General features: G+C 45.6%; 1 protein-coding gene across 9 annotated transcripts in view; it reads right to left on the bottom strand.

Annotated features, from left to right (window-relative positions):
- Positions 1 to 21904, bottom strand: part of TERT (telomerase reverse transcriptase) — a 101225-nt gene extending 79321 nt beyond the window's left edge. For all 9 annotated transcript variants that reach the window (XR_014550937.1, XR_014550938.1, XR_014550939.1 and 6 more), the window contains exons 1-10: positions 21636 to 21904; positions 17067 to 18936; positions 14494 to 14692; positions 12482 to 12671; positions 11656 to 11838; positions 10012 to 10173; positions 8920 to 9015; positions 7597 to 7682; positions 3923 to 4036; positions 592 to 663 (exon numbers count right to left, since the gene is read on the bottom strand). Coding sequence is in view for 3 of the 9 variants with exons in the window: in XM_083624589.1 (XP_083480715.1) it covers positions 592 to 663; positions 3923 to 4036; positions 7597 to 7682; positions 8920 to 9015; positions 10012 to 10173; positions 11656 to 11838; positions 12482 to 12671; positions 14494 to 14692; positions 17067 to 18936; positions 21636 to 21872 (3209 nt within the window). In the remaining 6 variants the exon portion in view is untranslated. The remainder of the gene's footprint in view (positions 1 to 591; positions 664 to 3922; positions 4037 to 7596; positions 7683 to 8919; positions 9016 to 10011; positions 10174 to 11655; positions 11839 to 12481; positions 12672 to 14493; positions 14693 to 17066; positions 18937 to 21635) is intronic.
- Between the last annotated feature and the right edge of the window lie 1906 nt (positions 21905 to 23810).

Here is a 23810-nt window from a genome sequence, read left to right as displayed (position 1 = left end):
AGCACCGCGCCACCCCCCCCCTTCGCTTCGGAGCCCGTTTATGGGTTCCTTTGCGGGTTGGGGGGGCGCTAAAGGTGCCCGCATGGCTGGGGTTTTTTAATAGCAAAAATAAGCTGTAAATAATTTAAGTGGATTATTAAGATTGCCCTCTTGCAAGCCTCATTACAATTGCCCGTTTTAAGCAGGGCTGTATGCCAAAGTATTAGAACTTCTGGACCTATTTCCCTACGCTTTATAAATGATGCCAGTTCATAGGCATGGGGAGAAGGAAGGAGTTACTCAGGGCAAGACCCAAATTCAGAAGCTGGGGAGGCAGCTGAGATGTCAACAGGCACGATGAACATACTTCTTCAAACAAGTCTTCACAAGCCTAAAATCACATGCACAAAGTCAAGGTTCTCTGAAAATGGAGAAATGAACACCACATTCACTGCTTTAATTGCACCTTTGCAGAACAGGAGCATATACATACAAGATCAACTCATCACTAAGAATATCAAAGAGAAAAGCAGAACAAGGGCAGATTTATTTCCATTACTTTGTGCAAAGGAGGAGACTCAATTGATCAAACTTCCATACTTTAGACCGTACCTTAAAAATGCCTTTGCTTCTGTCAAATGAGGCGTGGCAAGCAAAAAGTCATCTGTCAATCGCATCAGCACCCTGAAACGTGAATTTTAAAAACGTGTTAAAACAGGCCTGCGTCGCCAAAATAAAAATTTGCACTGCGTTAAGTAGGAGTGTTGCTTTTATCACCAATATTATGATGGAATCCATTTGGGGAAATGAGTTTGTGGCGTTCCAATTTATTTAAGAGCTGTTCGGCAGTGGAACAAGCTCCCACAAGAGGAATCTCATTTCATTTTTTTTTTTTATAAATTTTTTATTGGTTTTTCAACACATATTAAAAGACAATACAACACAATACATAAACAAACAAACATATAAACACATATAATTTCTTTACCTTTTTTTTCCTTAGACCTTCTTTCAGCGACTTCCCCATACCTCCCCTTTCTGCATCCCTGTTTTAAATCTTTCTAGCAACCCCTAATTTCAATATAGCACTTTCTTTAAATCTTTTTTCTCATATCCAATTGTTTGTCACTGCAATTCTATTTTGCGTTACCCAAGACATTTTAACATTCATTAATTTTACAACAGTTCTTAAGATAAACTTTAAATTTCTTCCAATCTTCTTCCACCGTCTCTTTCCCTTGGTCACGGATTCTGCCAGTCATCTCCGCCAGTCCCATGTAGTCTATCACCTTGGTCTGCCATTCTTCCAGTGTGGGTAGTTCTTGTGTCTTCCAATACTTTGCTAAAAGAACTCTTGCTGCTGTTGTAGCATACATAAAGAACGTCCTATCTTTCCTTGACACCAATTGGCCTACCATGCCCAGGAGAAAGGCCTCTGGTTTCTTGTGAAAGGTACACTTAAGTACCTTCTTAATTTCATTATAGATCATTTCCCAGAAGACCTTGATCCTTGGGCACGTCCACCAAAGGTGGTAGAAAGTACCTTCAGTTTCCTTACATTTCCAGCATTTATTATTGGGCGTATGATAGATTTTTGCAAGCTTGACTGGGGTCATGTACCACCTATAAATCATTTTCATAATGTTCTCTCTTAAGGCATTACATGCCGTAAACTTTATACTGGTGGTCCATAGCTGTTCCCAGTCAGCAAACATAATGTCATGCCCAATGTCTTGTGCCCATTTAATCATAGCTGATTTAACCGTCTCATCCTGTGTATTCCATTTCAACAGCAAGTTATACATTCTTGACAAATTCTTAGTATTGGGTTCCAATAGCTCTGTTTCTAATTTTGACCTCTCCACCTGGAAGCCAATTTTCCTGTCCAGTTTGAAAACTTCATTTATCTGGTAATAATGAAGCCAGTCTCTTACTTACTCTGGTTTCACCTCAGATCGTATAAATCTTTCGCCTTTTACTAAAGAGGAATCTCATTTCAACGGAGGTTTTTAAGCAGAGGTTGGGTGGCCACCTGCACTGCAAGGGGTTGGACTAGATGACCCTCGGGGTCCCTTCCAACTCTACAATTCTATGGTTCTCTGTATAAGCAGATCTGCTTATTAATTAGCCATTGGGCACAGAACATGCACCTAGAAGAACATTTTACATTTTTACGAGCGCTTAAAGCAGGACAATGCAGGGGATGCTTGTCTATCCGACCCCCCCCCCCCCGACCTCCTTTCCCATAATTACTGACAATGAATGATGTGTACACTGTTTCTTGGCAATAGTATCAAAGCAGTTTGTGAAGCACCACATACATTACCAAAATGCAACTAAAAATGCTTAAATATAAATTCCAAATCATAAAATATAGAGTAAGAGCATACTTTTTATTTTTATAGAGTAAGAGCATACTTTTTATTTTTTTAACACGAGGAGAAATCGGGGTACAGTTGTACCTTGGAAGTCGAACAGAGCCCGTTCCGGAAGTCAGTTCAGCTTCCAAAACGTTCGAAAACCAAATCGCGGATTCTGATTGGCTGCAGGAAGCTCCTGCAACCAACCGAAAGCCCCGTCCGACGTTCGGGTTCCAAAAGAACGCTCACAAACTGGAACAATCACTTCTGGGTTTGTGGCGTTCGGGAGCCAAAAGGTTTGAGTTCCAGGTACGACTGTAGTTCTACTTGGCAGTTTACTGAGGACTTGGTGCTGCTCATGTCTGATGTAAAATGAGTTCACGTTTCCTATAATGGGTGAAAAACTTACACCACTGGGCAACCAAGTGTCAGGGGCTGGACTGAGGAGGAATGGTACCCCCCCTTCTCCTTAACCTTCCTGGGAACAGGAGGACAGTATAGATTTAGAACAGTGGTTGGCAGATGGACATAGTTCAGAGGCTGCAGAGGGGGAAACCTGGGAAATATTGGGAGAGGAACAGCAGGAAGAAGAAGCACCAGGGGAGAGAAAGCTGACAAGTGTTTTTAGAGAGCATTCCTGACCCACCCCCCTCCGAGGACTAGGCGGGCATTGAGGGTAGTAGAACAGAAAGCTCAGTGGCAGAAAGCTCAGATCAGCTGGCACAGGGATAACGTAGGATAAGGGAGACAGAGGGCGTCAGGCTTTACTCGGAGCAACGCCATTTTCTAGAGAGAGACCTTTGTCTTTCGGTGTGATTACGGAATAAACTAATTGGTAAGATTTCTTCTGGCACCGTGGGAGAGATGTTGTTGTTGTTGTTGTTTAGTCGTTTAGTCGTGTCCGACTCTTCATGACCCCATGGACCAGAGCACGCCAGGCACTCCTGTCTTCCACCGCCTCCCACAATTTGGTCAAACTCATGCTGGTAGCTTCGAGAACACTATCCAACCATCTCATCCTCTGTCGTCCCCTTCTCCTTGTGCCCTCCATCTTTCCCAACATCAGGGTCTTTTCCAGGGAGTCTTCTCTTCTCATGAGGTGGCTAAAGTATTGGAGCCTCAGCTTCACGATCTGTCCTTCCAGTGAGCACTCAGGGCTGATTTCCTTCAGAATGGAGAGGTTTGATCTTCTTGCAGTCCATGGGACTCTCAAGAGTCTCCTCCAGCACCATAATTCAAAAGCATAGGGAGGGATAGGATTCCCCAAAGCCTGACACCAAGTCACTACAGGTCACAATCTTTGTGGACTGCTGGTCCAAGGAAATCTACATCAGATTCCCAAACACTTCCAAAGAATTGCAGTTCCCTGTCTTGCTTGCTAGTTTATACTCAAAACCTTGGCACAGACCGTTTCCACATTTCAACTTTTTACCCACTTGCTTCGTTATACCGTTTCCATCCTTGTTGGTCTTCCCTGGTAGAAGCTTGAACAACTGGTGCAGAATATCTATGAACCCTTTTTGAGCACAGAGGAGTTTGGGGGGAACAACTATTATATAGCAGGTAGCAGAATATTACCATACCCATCTCTCTGCACGCCACGCAGCAACTTGTCCTCCATGTCTCCATAGCAGAGGTTGCATAGCAGAGTTGACAAGATGCAGCCCTGGGGGATTCCACAGCGCTGGGCATAGTACCTAGCAAGTATCAGGGAACAAAAATTCTCCATCACAAATGCTGAAAGCTGACGGCAGGCACGAATGAGATGCCTGTCGCTGCCAGAACGTGGCCAGCCTACATATGCAATTTCTTTTTTATTCTAATGCAATTTTTTTAAAAATTAAAAAACGATGCAATACATTTTTTAATACAAGGGTGGACTCCATGGTTCTTGGCTGGGGCCTCAGCCTACCTCATGACTTGCCTCTTCCCTCATCTGCTGACAATTCCCAGCATCTTACTCAATGAGGTTACAGGGAACCAGGCAGAGGGCCTTATCAGTAGTGGCACCCGCCCTGCGGAACACCCTCCCATCAGATGTCAAGGAAATAAACAACTATCTGACTTTTATAAGACATCTGAAGGCAGCCCTGTTTAGGGAAGTTTTTTATGTTTGTTTTATCGTGTTTTAAATATTCTGTTGGGAGCCGCCCAGAGTGGCTGGGGAAAAATAATAAATTATTATTATTAATAAATACCAGGGCATGCTGCCTCAGGAGCCCACCAAACCCTGCAAACAAGGACACCCCTGTGACACCCTCCCCACAAGCAACAGTAGGGCAGATTCCCTGCTGCACCTCCAGGCTTGTAACTGATATCACGTATATTGGGACATTCTCCCTGGGCTCTGGAGAGGCTCTCCTTGCGAGCCAGGACTCTCCAGGGTGCTCCCCCAATATACACGATTTTGGTTACAAGCCCGGGGTTGCGGCGCTCATCTTGCTTTATTGGCCGAGGGAGCCGGCGTACAGCTTCCAGGTCATGTGGCCAGCATGACTAAGCCGCTTCTGGCGAACCAGAGCAGCGCATGGAAACGCCGTTTACCTTCCCGCTGGAGCGGTACCTATTTATCTACTTACACTTTGATGTGCTTTCGAACTGCTAGGTTGGCAGGAGCAGGGACTGAGCAACAGGAGCTCACCCCATTGAGGGGATTCAAACCACCGACCTTCTGATCGGCAAGTCCTAGGCTCTGTGGTTTAACCCACAGCGCCACCTGCATCCTCTCTCTGTTTTATCTCTCTCTGTTACTAGCTAGTAATTCTCAAGCCCCAGGACCCTTGTGGACTCCAGGAGAGAAATGACAACCAAAATGGCATTTCCCAAATGGGTGTCCTCAGTCTGAATAGACTGGGCAGGACACATGCTTCATGTGTACAAGGTCCCCTGTTCCCAGAATCTTCTGTCTGGTGTCTTTCTGGCACTGGGACTAGGAAAGCCCACATCCAAAGTGCAGAACTAGACAGGTCTACAGATCAATGGTTCATCGCATACAGAAATGAAAAAGTACCCCGCACATTCTGAGGCTGCTCTCAAAGTGCTGCCGGTGACTTCTGTACTTCTCAGCTGTATGGATTTACAATAAAATACACTTTGCAGAGTCTTATGAAATGCTACATTAGTCTGCATTCAACACGGCACTGAAATGAAAGCATTCATAGAGAGGGAAGAAGGGGCATTCAGACAAGACTTTGATCTTTCCTCCTTGTCAGCTTTGATCACTTACGTAACTCTACCCTTCAAACACGCAGTCAGCGCTGTGTATATTGGCGATAGCTTATTTGTCTAGCACATGCCGCCTGCACCCTCAGATATTCATCCAATAGCTTTAGAATTTTCCAGCGAATTCCAAAATATTCATGGCTCTTTTGTGCCCAAAGTCAATAGTTTTAGCAAAAATAACTTATCAACCAAATGGCAAATCCATCATATGCTTCTACAAATTCTTCGCAGAATCCCTTGTGTCTGAGCAACATATTTGTTAGTCCGACAACAGTCTAACAGACTCAGCAGAGGTCTCCATAAAGGAAGGGATCTGAAAGGGGTCAGGGTCAGCCCTGAAAAAAACGGTTGCAGGTTAACAAAGTAAGCAGCTGTACTCCTTTATTGAGAGCGAACCATCCCCTGTACCCTCTCTTGAGGGCCACCTTGGAGCTACGATAGTTCTTTGGACCCAACACAGATAAAGTGTAGACCACCCAGGCTTCGGGAAGAGATGTAGGGCCTGGAACTAGTTTTGAATGGCAACCGTCAACCCTGGAACATCTGAAGTGATAAGAGGAGTGGGCCTGATCGTGTGAAGCGTGCTTAAAAACAACAGCATGTCATTGGATGACTGTAGTCCACCTATAGAAGTCAGACTCTCATGAGAACAGGAAATACACAAAGGGAAAACGATCTTCTTGAACCCAAACTGGTCTTTGAAGAGACCAACGTCCACCTGATCAATGCAAAGAAACAGCTTACATGGCTTATCATAATTATGAAAGCAGGGGGAGTCAATTCATTTTGCTGAAAAGATTCTGGCAAACACTTGATTGCTCTTGCAAAATTAATGGACGCCGATTTGAATGAATGCAGTTCCCCTTTGGGCACTCAGCTAAACCCATTCCATTAGCTTCTCCATTCTAAAAGCCTCCCATTATTATTTTTTAAGCTTTAAAAGAAATGGATACAGGCTAATGCTTAAGACTCCTCTGAAAGATTGGATTTGGAACAACATTCTTGATTCAGCTTCCAGAGGGATATTAATTATTTTGGCTGCAGCAAATTAAAGAGTATTGTAGCAAATTTATTATGGCACAAGCTTCTTAAAAAGCCGACAAAAGCTTATGCTTTAAAAATTTTAAGTCTTTAAAGAACTACAAGACTCTTCGTTGCTTTTATTCTGAATTCAGAAATTACCTCAGCCAACTGGCTGCATTCAGAAGCAATGCTGGCCAAAAACTATAATTTGGTAAAGTAGTCTGTGAAGAAAAGCAATGACAAACCTAGACAGCATCTTAAAACGCAGAGACATCACCTTGCCAACAAAGGCCTGTATAGTTAAAGCTATGGTTTTCCCAGTAGTGATGTTTGGAAGTGAGAGCTGGACCATAAAGAAGGCTGATTGCCGAAGAATGGATGCTTTTGAATTATGGTGCTGTAGGAGACTCTTGAGAGTCCCATGGACTGCAAGAAGATCAAACCTCTTCATTCTTAAGGAAATCAGCCCTGAGTGCTCACTGGAAGGCCAGATCCTGAAGCTGAGGCTCCAATACTTTGGCCACCTCATGAGAAGAGAAGACTCCCTGGAAAAGACCGATGTTGGGAAAGATGGAGGGCACAAGAAGAAGGGGACAACAGAGGACGAGATGGTTGGACAGTGTTCTCAAAGCTACCAGCATGAGTTTGACCAAACTGTGGGAGTCAGTGGAAGACAGGAGTGCCTGGCATGCTCTGGTCCATGGGGTCACGAAGAGTCGGACACGACTAAACGACTAAACAACAACAGCCTGTGAACTCAGCTTAAAAGCTCCTCCTTCCTACCTTGAGCAGGTAAATAAACCATGGTTTTAGGGTTGCGTCTGAAGCAGTTTCATAGTTTGTCCCCCGCCCCACCAAGAAAACTAAAAATCAGGAAGATAAGGTCTGCTTTTGGTTTACCATTCATGGTTTGCTGGGTGGGGAGAAAAAATCATGAGCCGTGTGCCATTAGGCAAATACATTTTGGTACCTGAAAGGTTTATGTAACCAATGATAATAAAAGAGACTTTACCTCTTCTCAATTTTCAGAATGCTATGGTGGATCAACTGCAAGAAGAACTCATAGAGGCTGGATTTGTTTTCCCTCAAAGAGACACCCTGAAAGAAGAAAAAGCAAAAGTAGAAGTTTGAACTTTGTATGTTTTGGCTTATGATATTTGGCCTAATATTAACATGTTAACACCTATGCCTGCTCTGAGGTCAGGTGTGCTTGTAAAGTATGCTCAGATTAAACACCTAAGAGCTAAATGCCAGTGAAGCTGGCACAATACGAACAGAAGACCCAGTTGTAAAATGTTAAGCTTAACAATGAAGGATTTCCCTCAAGCAAGGATGTCTGTCAGCACCATCTACTGGCGGGAAGTGGCAAAGACATGCACTCAAACTGGGAAACTAAAGGGCTAAGTTGAGAAGTCACAGAGTGGAATGGATGCAGCGAATTAACATGGCATTTGATGATGCTATTCAAAAGGAGAAACATGTTTGGCTCAGTATAGCTGAGCAAACTAAGGCGCCGTGCAATTTTCCCTTGGGCATATTTTAAACACTTGTTAGAGCTTTACAAAATCCCCTCTTTTAAAGCTGCTAACATTGCCCGTTTCAGAATTCTCCCTTGTGCACCAAGATATGGAAAGCTCAGACTGCAGGATCGTGGTAAGAGGGATTAAAATATTAAAAGTGAAAACGGCACAATGCAAGATGTGGGCAACCTCTAAACAGGAACGCAAATACTAGCGTCAACCCCAAACGAATAAATCGTCTTGAAGTTAATCTCATCTTCAGAAATGGTAAAATGCAGTGGCTAATAGTACAAACCTATGCTTGTTTACTCAGAGGTAAATCCTACTGGATGCAGTGGGTTTAGGATTGCAGCCTAACTGAAGGAGTTATGACTCAGGCAGTCTACTGCTCAAATCTTGCCTCTGCCATGAATTTACTGGCTGTCATGAACTCAGCAGGTATTAAAAGAAACTATGGTTTATTGAACAACTGTGGTTTATTGTAAGGTGAACAAGCCTAAGTGAGCCTTGGGGTTGCATGCTTCCCTCGCCCCACGTTTGCTGCTGGCAAAGCTACATTTTAGCATGTCACCCAAACTTTAAACTGGAGTCTACCGACACCATAGTTAAGATTTACTACGGTTTGACAAGTTCAGACGACAAGAGGCAGTTAGTCAAAAAAAGCATGTGCGTGTGTGTGTAAGAGAGAGAGAGACAACCAATCGCAAGGTTTGCCTACAGCTTGGGACATCAAAACACACCAATGGGGCAGCCTTAGGAAATCCTCTGTCAATCTCAGCTTCCCTAGTTAAAGGGAATGGTACATAGAAGCTTACCTGCTCAACTATTACTGCATTCCGCAGTGAGGTGCTCTCTTGAAGATGACACAGAAACTGTTTCATATCAGGCTTAAACTCACTGGAAACAGATACCTGCAAACAACATCTAGACTGAGATATTTTAGATTTTTGAATTGACCTCCAGCATAGTAAAAATGTCAGGGTTAACAATTATGAGGAGCTGGATTGAGAGAAGAGAATGTGGAAGGGGGCAGGCAGAAGACCACTCTACTTCCTGGCATCCCCCACCCAGCTTCTCCCAAGGGTTCGGGCAACGGCTGCCCCACAGTTCTCCCAGGAGCTGCTGGCATGTGCTCCTCAGCCCATACGTCCTCCCTTCTTTTCTGTGGTAATCAATAAATACGAACCACGAAGCTCCTGATGCACTCTGAAGAAACATTACAATTTTAAAGTCCTGGACTATTCAGCAGATATGCATTTCCATGGTGTAAAATAAATTTAAAACCCTTGAAAAGCTAGGGCACAGCCTCTCTGCCACTAATGATACCACCTGATGCCAGGCTACTTCAAAATCAAGGCAGAGGTCAGCCCAGGAGCAGTCTCAAGCGCAGGCACTGCCACCTAGCTAAGAACAGCTGAATTCACCTCTGGAACAGGGATATGGCTCAGCTATTTTGAACAGGGCTCTATAAACCTGCCTGCTTGCGGATCTTGCATGCCCAGCACAAGGATCCTCTTCCAGGTCTGACTCTTGCAGGAGCACGATGCTGAGGTCTTCTATATCCTGCAAAAGCTCAGCATGAGGGAAGGGCCTCTGTCTTTCTCCATAGAGAACTTGGGGAAGGAAAAGTTCTGCTGCTGCACTTTGGCACGAGGCATCAGTGAGGTTCCATTGGAACCTCTTGCAAAACCCTGGAGCGAGCGAGAGGAAGCGCCCAAATTAGGAGCGACCATTTTTAGTTGGCAGGCAGAACATTTCAAAATGTGTTGCTTCCCGGCCGTAAGGATGGTATTCGTTGGCTAGCCTTTCCATGGAATATTTACGAAGACGTTACAGAGTTCCCACGGTTGTTATACTTATCAGAGAACAGAAAATAGGGGCGAGAGAAAGAAAAAGATCCACCCTACATGTCTCCTGTAGCATATTCTCTTAAGTCCATTTCTGGTCCTCATGATCACTGCATAGCGGCGTATGTTGTAACGGGTCTCTCTCTCCAGAGCAAGGACTTGTGAAATTACTTCTATCAGTTTATTATGGGGAATGGTATCATAAGCCCCTGTGACATCAGCCTGAAAGGGGAGAAGAAATTCCATCATTTTAAACTTTCAACCGTGCATCAGATATCACACAAAGCAAAGAAATTGCAATGGGAGGGCATTTGCTAACCGGTACAGATGTATTCTGCAAAGGATAATGATAACATCAGCAATAATGCGTTTACAAACAGGATAGGCCACTGCCCCGAGGAGCTTACAGACTAAACTTCAGTGCAGGGAAAGGGAACAGAGGGAGGAAGAAAAGACAGGGATGAGGGTAACAGAGGACAAACCTATATTCTCCTCAGTAACACATGCTTAGCTTCAACAGGGGATGTGGACTGTAGATTTCAGGAGGGTTTTAATGGAAATTTCAACAAACTAGGGGTGAGCAGCTGAGAGGCAAGAGCCCTGGAACTGGAGTGGGGGATGGATACCTGGAAAACTTCCAAATCCTTGGCTGGAATCTGCACAGAACAGAGAAATTTGCTGGGTTCTGCAAAGGCTCCTTGCTGCTGGAGTTTCTCTCTAAACTTTGCTTCGTACATGTTGCAGATGGAGGACTCGCAGGTGAGAGAAAGCATGTGTGTGTGCATGAGAGACAATGTGAGTGTGTCCGTGAGATAATGTGAGTGTGTTGAAGAGTGGATAAGACTATATATGCCAATCAACAGCAGCCTTTTCGGGGTTGGCACGTTTCAGCACAACAAAAACCTTCTGTAACGTGACTGGTCTCCGCTGACTCAAGTTAACCCCTAAATCGACCTCAGTTCTGCGCAGGGCAAAATTTGGAAGCCTAGTGTGAATTCTATCCCAACCCAAGTATGAAACCAACTCCAGTTTAAAACTGTCCTTTCTTGAGATATTACAGAGCCCTATCCTTCCCTACAAAAAGGAACGCGGGTGGCGCTGCGGGTTAAACCACAGAGCCTAGGACTTGCTGATCAGAAGGTCAGCGGTTCGAATCCCCGCAATGGGGTGAACTCCAATTGCTCGGTCCCTGCTCCTGCCAACCTAGCAGTTCGAAAGCACGTCAAAGTGCAAGTAGATAAGTAGGTACCGCTCCGGCGGGAAGGTAAACGGTGTTTCCGTGCGCTGCTCTGGTTCACCAGAAGCAGCTTAGTCATGCTGGCCACATGACCCAGAAGCTGTACGCCGGCTCCCTCGGCCAATAAAGCAAGATGAGCGCCACAACCCCAGAGTCAGCCACGACTGGACCTAATGGTCAGGGGTCCCTTTACCTTATCCTTCCCTACAGGTTTGATTACCTGGAGTGAAGAGAAAGAAGCAAACAGCTCGACGCCAGCAGCATTACAAAACTGAGCAACTGGGGCCACAGACCCCGACTTATGAAATATTCCTGATTCCCAGTGCATGTTTATTCAGACCTATGTGCCATTGGGTTCAACAGAGCTTGGTCACAGTACTGCAGCCTTAAACAAAGAAAAATCCTTGGTTCTGTCCACTTTCAAGAAATGGAAAACATCCAGGCCCAATGGAGACACTAAGCGTTACCTTCACAAAGTAGAATCTCGGCATTTCCGAGTTTGACTCTAAAACCTTCAAAACAAACTTCTTCCATATTGCGTAAGTATCATCTTTTCCAAACACAGAAGAGCCAAGCAAGATGGGGTTCTTGGTGCTTTCATAACTAAGGACACTAAATAAGTTTTTAAGTTGTCTGTTGAAGTAGTGAACCTAGGAGAAAATTAAAGAAAGAGAGAAATTAGGGGGGCATTAGTGTTTCACAAAGGACAAAGCATTCTCATGCATGTCCAAGTTGACTGATCTCTTGGAAAAGAAGGCAACTAGCAGAGGGAGAAAATGAAGAGTTCTTGGAAAGGACGCATGCTGCATTTAAGAAGGATGTAGGAATAGGATTTAGCCCTGTTTAGGGAAGTTTCTAATGACTGATGTTTTCATGTACAGTGGTGCCTCGCAAGACGAAATTAATCCGTTCCGCGAGTCTCTTCGTCTTGCGGTTTTTTCGTCTTGCGAAGCATGGCTATTAGCGGCTTAGCGGCTATTAACGGCTTAGCGGCTTTAAGAAAAAGGAAACAAACTCGCAAGAACTCGCAAGACGTCGTCTTGCGAAGCAAGCCCATAGGGAAATTTGTCTTGTGGAACGACTCAAAAAATGGAAAACTCTTTCGTCTTGCGCATTTTTCGTCTTGCGAGGCATTCGTCTTGCGAGGTACCACTGTATTTTTACTCTCTTGTTGGAAGCCGCCCAAATATTATTATTATTTGGGGATGGGATTCAGAAGAGGGCTACAAAGATGATAAAGACAACACTTGCTCATTGAATGAACTTCACACTATGCAACTGTAAAGTAAGAACCTTTTGGTCTCTGCTCTTTCTACAGAATGCTTCAGCTCCTACAACGTCATTCAGGTTGACCACGGGACGCAGCCCATTCGCTTTGGGGATGAACCGGAGTTTCGATGCCAGGGGGACACACTTTTTCTGCTGCAGAATTTCAATTTCCTCCTTTGATAAGGCACGAAGCTGCACTTTGGCCAGATGACTTCTAAAGTGGAAAGGAACATTATTCTTTTACAACAGACTACAAAGCAGATCACAAAATTCCCCTCGAGTTTTGCTTCCGTACAATCAGTGCTATTTTGCTAGAAAAAGAGGTGCCAGAACTCACCGTGAGCGCCACTGCTCTCCTACAATGGTAATGGCGCCCACTTGAGAGGTGCTGGAACTGAGTTCTGGTGAGTTCTGGCTGGGGGGGGGGAAAGCCCTGTATGAAATACTCTGTTGAGAACAGAGCCTGCCATCTGAGTATTCTTTGAAGTGGGTCATTTAGAACAGATTCTTTCAGACAACTGGAAATTGGGAAGATGTGTGTCTTTGCTTGTCTTGGTAGCACAGCAAGCCATGTGGTCTAATGTTAATACAGTGGTACCTCTGGTTAAGAACTTAATTCGTTCCGGAGGTCTGTCCTTAACCTGAAACTGTTCTTAACCTGAGGTGCCGCTTTAGCTAATGGGGCCTCCCACTGCCGCCCCCGTGTGATTTCTGTTCTTATCCTGAGGTAAAGTTCTTAAGGTACTACTTCTGGGTTAGCGGAGTCTGTAACCTGAAGTGTTTGTAACCCGAGGTACCACTGTACAGTGGACCCTCCGGATACGAACTTAATTCATTCCAGGGGTCCGTGCACAACCTGAAAAGTCCGCAACAAGAGGCACCGCTTCTGCGCATGCTGTGTTCGCAACCCGAAAGTTACGTTACCCAAAGGTAACGTAACCCAAGCTACCACTGTATAGAGGAGAGGGGGCAAGACTACCCAGGACATTTCCACTTTGTCTTCATGAACAATGCTAGGACATAAATCTCATCTTTAAAGCTCGGGTTCAATTAAAAAAAACCCAATGGCTCTGTGTGTGTGTGTGTCTGAGACGTGGTCTTGCAATTCAATGGCCCGATGTACCAGGGGGCATGTCCCCATCTGCGCTTTCAGAGGGTCCTGGAAGGTGCTGTGGGTTGGGTGCGTTCCCAATGTACACACTAGAGTACGTCACACAAGTAGGATCCTGGCTCAACCACAATCCTCACACGAAGAAGCTGTGTAGGGTGCGCTTGCTCGCACACCCGCGCACCAGTATGAACTTAGAGACCTTTGCAATATCTCAATATCTGTGGATGATAGCACACCCATTTGGCACATCAGGGGCAGGAATAGCCTGTGACACCTCACACATATGCTCTCAACCTTTTTGGTACGCGTGGTTCATCTGACCTCCCCCACCCCCTCAAAATGGCAACACTCAAATCAGTGAGCTACATTTGAAAGGTTCAGAGTCCTGGACCTCGTCTGCACGACCCGTTTAAAGCAGTATCATACTGCTTTAAACAGTTGTTTATAATAGTAATATAATAATAATTTATTATTTATACCCCACCCATCTGGCTGGGTTTCCCCAGCACTCTGGGTGGCTCCCAACCAAATATTAAAATCACAATGCAGCATTAAACATTAAAAAACTTCCCATATTTATGTTGAATATGTAGTTTAACAGTGCAGAGAGTTGTTAGGAGACTGCCTAGCCTCCCTTGCAGAGAGGGACTGACTTTTTAACCACTCTGGGAACTGTAGCCCTGTGAGGGGAATAGGGATCTCTGAACAACTCCCAGCACCCTTAACAAACTACACTTCCCAGGATTCTCTGGGGGAAGCCATGACGGATTAAAGTGGCATAATATAATTAAATGTGCAGTGCAAATGGGACCCTCTTCAAATGGCATCTTCCCAGAGGAAGGTATGGGAGACTGTACAAAGGGAGCACACATTCCCCACCCCCCTCGCGCAGGATACGAATTACGGCGCTTCAGGTAATAAATACCTAATGCCAATCCTCTGCAACTTCCTCCAAACAGCCTTTCTGAAGTAAAAAAGCATGTTCTTTTGAAACATAGTCTCCGTGATATAGAAGAAAGAGCGCAGCAGTTCTGCAACGAAGGAGTTCATCAGCCAGTACAGGAATTTGGACATCAGATCTTCACGGAAACGGTGTTCGGAGGCAGGAACAAAATGCCTGGGTTCTATAAGCAGAATTGCAGGTTTATTCACAATTAAGTCTAGAAAGAGCTTTCTAAAAAAAGTCGCCACCACGACCAAAGTACAGGCTACCATTTTACAAAGATGGGTTCCTCCCAAGTGAAAACACACAGCTGAAAACCCCCACGGACATTTCTGCTGCGGCTACATTATGAGACAGGCATGGCAAGATCTCTCCCCTCTCATACGCACACTTGGCCGTGTAGTCAGAATGCCAATTTCTTCCCTTGGAAGCACAGGATCTGGCAAGGGTGGTGGTGCAGACTTGTCTTCTGGCCATGACACCATTTGAGTATCACACACACAAAATCACACCATTTGGGCAAGCTTATTGAAATATTTGCGGGCTAGTAAATTCCGCAAAAATCACTGCAGATGGTGACAGCAGCCACGAAATTAAAAGATGCCTGCTTCTTGGGAGAAAAGCAATGACAAACCTAGACAGCATCTTAAAAAGTAGAGACATCACCTTGCCAACAAAGGTCCGTATAGTTAAAGCTGTGGTTTTCCCAGTAGTGATGTATGGAAGTGAGAGCTGGACCACAAAGAAGGCTGATCGCCGAAGAATGGATGCTTTTGAATTATGGTGCTGTAGGAGACTCTTGAGAGTCCCATGGACTGCAAGAAGATCAAACCTCTCCATTCTTAAGGAAATCAGCCCTGAGTGCTCACTGGAAGGCCAGATCCTGAAGCTGAGGCTCCAATACTTTGGCCACCTCATGAGAAGAGAAGACTCCATGGAAAAGACCCGGATTTTGGGAAAGATGGAGGGCACAAGGAGAAGGGGACGACAGAGGACGAGATGGTTGGATAGTGTTCTCAAAGCTACCAGCATGAGTTTGACCAAACTGCGGGAGGCAGTGGAAGACAGGAGTGCCTGGCATGCTCTGGTCCATGGGGTCACGAAGAGTCGGACACGACTAAACGACTAAACAACAACAAATTCCGCAGACTTATTTCCAAGGCTGAAATCTGCTAGAGAATACCAGCATCCTATTCTGAGTAATTCTGGTTATAGCTGGGCTTGCTATGAGAGTGCCATCACTATTTCCCCCCAGTCCCAACTCTGGAATGCCTTGCCCTTAGAAATTCAGACTGCAGACACTCTGACAGCAAGTATTCTTGCTGGATTTCAGATGGCAAGTATAAATAACCCTGTTCTCCCAGGCACTCTCAAAAAAACCCTCTTTTGTTTTATTATTCTCAAGCTGCTGCTCTATTGCTTGTATTCATTAACTGGGTTTGTTTTAAATCACAGAATTGTAGAGTTGGAAGGGACCACAAAGGTCATCCAGTCCAGCCCCCTGCAATGCAGGAATCTTTAGCCCAACGTGGGTCTCAAACCCACAACCCAGAGATTCAGAGTCTTATGCTCTACCGACTGAGCTATCCAAACCAGGATGCATGGTTAAGCTCTCTGCTCGCTAACCACAAGCTGAACCCAAGCTCTGTCACATTCTTTTGGGATTGTTTCCCAAAAGAATCCTCAACACTGGGAAGATACAATTGATTTCCAACTTTGTAGAATGATGATACTTTTTGCGGCCTAGCTAGCTTTGAGAACAATGGTTTGGTGGCCTTTTGACAGAGCCTACTTCACTGGGCTCAAGCCTAGCAAAGCATGTCTAACTTGGACAGGAAGGGACGTCTCATGGGTTATTTTAGTTCTACTCATCACTTTTTTCCAACAGGACGTCCCAAAAAATGCATCTGAATAAAACAGCATCATCAACGTCTCTCTCTCAGATAACAGAATTGTGCTGGGACACAATGGATGGTGCCCAACACATTACACTCCTAAGTTACCAACTTCATTTATACACTTTGTGTATTATTGTAGCGATAGCCAGCACTGAGTCCTTGCAGATGGTGCTGGACTGCAACTCCCATCAAATCCCTGGTCGTTGGCCATGCTTTCTGGGGCTGATGGGGGCTATATTCTAACACCATACAGAGAACATTATGTAGTCAGGGACGTCCAACTCCCAATAGACTGCAATCGACTCACACGATAAAAAAAACTGGCAGCGTGATCTATCCAAAGTTGTTGAGCTTTAGGAAGCCAAAGTTCTGGAGCTTTTTTAGGAAAGGCAAAGTTGGGTGCGTTCCCCCCCCCCCGCCACCCTTTTGTAAGGAGATCTCTGAGGGGCCAGAAATCAGCCAGGATCTACCAGAAACATCCCGCGATCTACCAGCAGATCACGATCTACCTACTGGACATGCCTGATGTAGGTTATCCCTGCAGAACTGCATTTCGCACTAGGTTGCAAATTATCCTGCTATGTTGAGGAAGGACAGTCTAAAAACAAAACCACTTTCAGGAGACGCTGCTTTCATTTTAATAACCACAGTCCATACCTTTGGTCAGACGAAGCCAAGCGCAATCGTTGACTCTCATTTTCCACATCAACTCCCGTAACGAAAACGTGGAAAACTTCCCCAGAGAGATAAACTGCTTTACATTCTTGTAGAAGCGGCATTTGTTATGGTTAGAACCCCAGAGTCCAGCAGGGACCACTCTCTCCAGACAGCCCCTCACAAAAGTGTACACTTGCCAGTGGCTGCTATGTTGCTTAAGGAACACGGTGACGTCAGAACTGGGGGAGACTTGGGGAACTCGCATTTCAGTTCCTTTTTGATGCAACTCAGCTTTTTCAAAGCTTCTACAGGAAGCACCTGAGAATGGACCCAAAACACCCGATATCCTTCTTGGGCAATTTTCTGTGGCGTTCGCCTGCCATGTCTTTGGCAAGCTTTGACCCTCTTGACAGACGTTTTGCTCGTAACTCTGTCTTCCTGGGCCAATTTTGTCCAACTCCCAAATGGGACAATTGTTTCTTAACACTGTTAGGTAAGGACACTTTGTGTGGTTCCGCAACAGTTCCTGGAAGATGCCTCTCATCTGCCAGTAGCGTTTTGGAAGTCGCTTCTTCTTCCCATTGTAACCTGGAAGACTTGATTTGCCCTGATGCTTTGGAATCTTGCTGTTCAAAAATATGGCTTCCACAAGCCGCCATCCGCCTGCCAGACAGGCCTTTAAGCGGTTCAGCACAAATGATTTAGGTAGACGCTCTTTCAACTGCCGGCAAGAATACAAGAGGGAGCGTCTTTCAATCTGCACGGCAGGAGCAGAAATCCTATCAGAAAACTCCTGAGCTGGCTTAGATGTTCTTAGGCCTCTGTCTGCAGCAGCAGCGTTCACAAGCTTTACTGAGCAATAATCAGAAATGCTAGGTTCTACCTTTGGCACCCAAGTGCAAGGTTTTGTTTTGGTACTAGATCCACACAGCGTTTTGCTCTCCGTACTTTGTGCAGGACCACATGAAAAAACCTCTGGATTATCCGGAGCTGTGCAATTCAAGGTTTGTGCTCCAAGTTCACTTCTCTGAGCAACAGGCTTCACGAAAACTACCTGTTTCTCTGAAATTGGACTTACACACCCTCTAGATGCATCCCCACCAGCATCCAGAATTATTTGTTTTTTGCGTTCAGTGGGAACTGGGTTTCTTGTTTCTTCTCCCAGGCCCTCGTCCGTCTGTGTGGTTTTCTTTCTCTTAGCGCTAATTTCGTAACAGTCCTTCCATTTCCTTTTACGAGGAGGTGCTGTTAAGCACAGGCAGTTTTTGGGGCTTGGCTGGTCCTCTAGGTAGTCACTGGACCTTGTAACCAGTTCATTTGCTGTAGGGCTCAGCCTGGCAGCTCTCTGAACCTTCAAAGGCTGCTGGGAGTCACCGCCTACACCTTCTTGTGATCTGCGCCATCTTTGCTTCCTAGAGTTCCATTTCCCCCCGTTTGCCTTCGCAAGGTATTTCCCACAAGGCCGAAGCCTTCCTCGCAGGTAGCTAGATAAGACACTGGGTGCCAGCCTGGGATATCTCTGTCTGAAGAACTCAGGAGAGGTTTTTGCGCTTCTTAAAGCAAGTTCGTAGATGGGTTGGCCGCAAATTTGGTAACAGCAACTGGGAGGCACAAGCATGAAGAGAGAACAGTGTTCCAGTATGTACATCATGACATCATCTCCAACTCTGCTCAGGACTATTTCCCAGAGAACACTTTGGCGAATGGTTTCTGTTGTGCTATTACACTGGTAGCTGCAGATATTTGGCATGCAGGGCAGATGGCGGTTATTCTCGTTCAAGGGTCCGTAGCCAAACGACAGGACATTCTTTTTCTTCTTTTCACAGATTCTCTGAACGACTCTTGCCACGACATCCTCCTGACTGGAAACCTGCAATGCAGAAAAAAAAAAGCAACATTTTCATTAGCAGGTGCCTGAAAGAGCCAAACAAACTGGGTATTACTGTGTGGTAAAAGCTATGGTTTTCCCAGTAGTGATGTATGGAAGTGAGAGCTGGACCATCAAGAAGGCTGATCGCCGAAGAATCAATGCCTTTGCATTATGGTGCTGGAGGAGACTCTTGAGAGTCCCATGGACTGCAAGAAGATCAAACCTATCCATTCTGAAGGAAATCAGCCCTGAGTGCTCACTGGAAAGACAGATCCTGAAGCTGAGGCTCCAATACTTTGGCCACCTCATGAGAAGAGAAGACTCCCTGGAAAAGACCCTGATGTTGGGAAAGATGGAGGGCACAAGGAGAAGGGGACGACAGAGAACGAGATGGTTGGACAGTGTTCTCGAAGCTACCAGCATGAGTTTGACCAAACTGTGGGAGGCAGTGGAAGACAGAAGTGCCTGGCGTGCTCTGGTCCATGGGGTCACGAAGAGTCGGACACGACTAAACGACTAAACAACAACAACAACAGTTCCGCAAGAGAAAACAGCCCTCCCAAATGCCGCCAACATGTGACTCGAGGACTCCACAATGATGCCTGATTGCACAATTTATACAGAGAAATTACTTAAGCTGAGCCTGCCAAACAGAAACTTGTTGGCATGGACCAGCAACGCACAATTCAAAGATATCAAAGGCTGGTTCACACAAATATTTGAAGAAGGGAAGTTACAATCTTGAAAGTGAAGTGGCTAATATACCTTGAGACTGAGTTCTGTGCAACATAATGCAGGTTGTGAAGTGTACTGTACCCCAAATAAACTTTTTTTGCGGGGAAGAGTCATTGTTTTCGTTTCCTATTGTGGTACGTATTTTTTATATTGCAAACCGCCCTGTGATCCTCAGATGCAAGGCGGTAAATAAAATTTTTAAATGATGATACTAATGCCGACATGGCCATAGCTAATTGCTACTGTGAACATGCCTCCGAAGAGAGGCCTCTTGTAGATTATCAGCTGTGTGGTTGCATGTTTTTTTTCTGCTGGGTCTCACACAACATCCGCTGCGAGTCCAGGGCCGGATTTAGGTTTGAAAAGGCCCTAAGTTACTGGAGGTAATGGGGCCCTTTATATGTCCAGCTGTCCTTTGTCAACAACAAATTGCTGCTGTTTTTTGTGTTGAATATATGCTATATGGTAACTTGCGGACCTTTAAAGCCATTTGCACATAACAAAATATGTATTTTATCAAGGTAATTGTTGAACTGAAATACAATTAAGAAAAAGTATATTAATAGTGAAATACAGGCGGGGCCCATTACTTACATCATAGGAGCCTACACAACACAACACAAAACAAAACAAAACACTGTTGTTGTATGTAGGTTTTGTTTTCTTTGTTTTTTTACATATTTTGGAAATGTATGTCCAGTTTTCCCCCCTCTTTTAATTTTTTGGGGGCCTCCAAGAGAGTGGGGCCCTAAGCTATAGCTTGTTTAGCGTATACGTAAATCCGGCACAAGAGGGACATGGGGGGCACTGTGGGTTAAATCACAGAGCCTAGGGCTTGCCGATTAGAAGGTTGGCGGTTCGAATCCCTGTGACGGGGTGAGCTCCCGTTGCTCAGTCCCTGCTCCTGCCAACCTAGCAGTTCGAAAGCACATCAAAGTGCAAGTAGATAAATAGGTACTGTTCCGGCGGGAAGGTAAACGGCATTTCCGTGTGCTGCTCTGGTGCGCCAGAAGCGGCTTAGTCATGCTGGCCACATGACCTGGAAGCTGTACGCCGGCTCCCTCGGCCAATAAAGCGGAGCGGTACCTATTTATCTACTTGCCCTTTGACGTGCTTTTGAACTGCTAGGTTGGCAGGAGCAGGGACTGAGCAATGGGCGCTCACCCAGTCGCAGGGATTTGAACCGCCGACCTTCTGATCGGCAAGTCCTAGCTCTGTGGTTTAACCCACAAGGCCAAGGGGTCCCTTTTGTTGTTGTTGTTTAGTCATGTCCGACTCTTTGTGACCCCATGGACCAGAGCACGCCAGGCACTCCTGTCTTCCACTGCCTCCCGCAGCCTTCTTTATGGTCCAGCTTTATGGTAAAGGAGTCCCTTTACCTTTACCTAAATCTGGCACTGTGGGGGTCTTCAAGCTGAGGCCTGCCTGTTGCTTTTAAAAACCTGGTCCCTTAAAATTAATGAGTGCTAAAATTAATGAGTGTAAAATTAATGAGTGCTAAAATGTCATGGGTAATGTAAAACAGAATTGCAGTGATAAATAATTGGGTAAGAGGAAAAAGATTAAAGAAATTGAATTATAAGTAATTGAAATTAGGGGTTGCTGGAAAAGTTTAAAACAGGGATGCAGAAAAGGGAGGTATGGGGAAGTTGTTGAAATAAGGTCTAAGAAAAAGAGGTTAAGAAATTATACGTGTTTATATGTTTGTTTGTTTATGTCTTGTTAGTTGTTAGTTGTATTGTGTTTTAATATATGTTGGAAAATCAATAAAAATTTATTATAAAAAAAATAAAAACCTGGTCCCTTTACTTGCTGGCATTATGCATTTCTTGTGCCAGGGCCTGGGAGAACTTCCTGTGGTCCCCCTCGTCCCCAGGCAAAGAGGCGGAGCCCAGCCCCAGCAAGGGACCACAGCCCAGCCCATTCTCGGGCCTGCCGGCCTCCCTCCCTCGCTCCCCCCTTACCTGCTGAAAGGTGAGCAGCGGAGGAGGAGCCCTGGCCAAGGCCGCCCGCCCCACGAGGCACCGCTCCACCAAGGCGCGGTAGTCTTTGGGGTCGCCCTCTTGCAGCAGAGGCTGAGGCGGGGCTCCCGGGGCAGCGGCCGCCTGCAGGCGCCGGACCAAGGCTTCCAGCGGCAGCAGCTCCGCGTAGCAGCTCCGCAGGAGCGCCCGCACCGCCCGGGAGCGCCGAGGACGCGCCATGAGGGAGCGCGAGGAAGAAGGCGGCGCGCGCGCGAAGCGAGGGGCGGCTCCGCGTGCTCGCCTCGCCGCGCCCCCTCAAACCAGCTGTTGCTGGACTACAACTCCCATCATCCCTAGGGAAGTTTGAGGAACACCTGCTTTGAGGGCAGGGAAAATGCAGGCAAGCCGCGGGAAAGCGCTTTGCGCTTTGGCGACGTTGTTTCGTAGCACCCCCTTGTGATATGCATTGAACGGTCTCGTTGCACCTCGAGCCTAGTACTGGCTTTGTTTTATTCATTTCTCGATTTTAGTCAGGGCTGGATTTAGGTTTGATGAGGCCCTAAGCTATTGGAGGTAATGGGGCCCTTTATATGTCCAGCTGTCCTTTGTCAACAACCAAGTGTCGCTGTTTTTTTTTTGTGTGTTGAATATATGCTATATGGTAACTGATGGACCTAATAGGTATCTAAAGCCATGTGCACACAACAAATAGGAGCCTACAAAACACTCTTGCTGTATGTAGGTTTTATTTGGAATTGTACACCTAGGGGTTTTTTTCCTTTGAATTTTTCTGGGGCCCCCAAGAGAGTGGGACCCTAAGCTATAGCTTGTTTAGCTTATGCATAAATCCGTCTCTGACCTAGTGCAATATTGGATTTAAAACAAAACAAAAAAAATTTTTTTCCCCTTCCAGTAGCACCTTAAAGACCAACTAAATTAGTTCTTGGTATGAGCTTTCGTGTGCATGCACACTTCTTCAGAAAGCTCATACCAAGAACTAACTTAGTTGGTCTTTAAGGTGCTACTGGAAGGAAAAAAAATTTTTTTTTTGGTTTTTGTTTTGACTATGGCAGACCAACACGGCTACCTATCTGTAACTGGAAATATTGGATTTGTTTTATTCATTTCCTAGCTTGGCTTTTCCATTTGCCCGGGAAGGTGGGGGACTCTGCTGCGCAGCTGCTCTTTTTAAACAACAAATTAGTGCTGTGTTTTGTATTTGTATTTTTAAAAAGTTAAAAAGGGAAGAAATCATAGGGTTGGGGAGTGGACCACAAGGGTCATTTAGCTCAGCTGATGGCAGAGGACCTTGCAGGCTCTCTCAGAAGTCAACTTCCAATCTTCTAAAGGCAGAATACACCATGACATTAGCATACATCACCTCAGCCTATGCGAAAGGAACAAACTCCCTGGGCTCCATCCTCTACTAACTTGCATCATCCATATACTTGCAAGTCATAATTACACGGACATCAGGGAATTCACAACAGCAATGACATTGGACAAACACCAGCAAGCAGATTCTTTGGGGTGGCTTTCCCTTTGGTTTGGGGATCAGTGGTTCCACTTACCTCCCCCCTCACACCCCCACTGCCTGCTTCCCTCATGTCCAGAAGGCAGAACCTCAATAACAGTTCAGCCTCAACTTGCTCCTACCTCCCAAGCATGGGAAACGGAATGGCATGGAGAAGTAAGATTCTTGATGGCTATGTATGCAGAGGCTGTGTGAGCCTGCAATCCCAGTTCACCTAATGAGACAATCCTTCTGTATAGCATCCTGAACTCATTCCAAGGCAGTTATGAACGACAGCAGCATGTGCTTGCAATGTTTCACCATTATTCTTTCAGTAATTAAAAAAAAAAATCTTAATTGTAGGTGGGGTGGTGGAGGAATAGCAACTTGCCTAAGCCACTTCCATACGATACATTTGAAGCATTATTATACAGTGGTACCTCGGGATGCGAATGGGATTCAAATCCTGAATGGAACGTAAGACACGGCGGTGCGTGTCGCATTTTGCCACTTCCGCGCATGAGCGTGTCGTCATTTTGAGTGTCTGCACATGTGCGAGCGGCGAAATCCAGAAGTAATGCGTTCCGTTACTTCCGGGTTGCTGTGGAGCGCAACCCGAAAGCGCTCAACCTGAAGCACATTCAACCCAAGGTATGACACCCGCT

The sequence above is a fragment of the Podarcis filfolensis genome, assembly GCF_964270895.1.
Source record: "Podarcis filfolensis genome assembly, chromosome: 7".
NCBI lineage: Eukaryota > Metazoa > Chordata > Lepidosauria > Squamata > Lacertidae > Podarcis > Podarcis filfolensis.
Note: the sequence above shows the minus strand (reverse complement) of the source record. Positions and strands in the feature narration are given on the sequence as shown.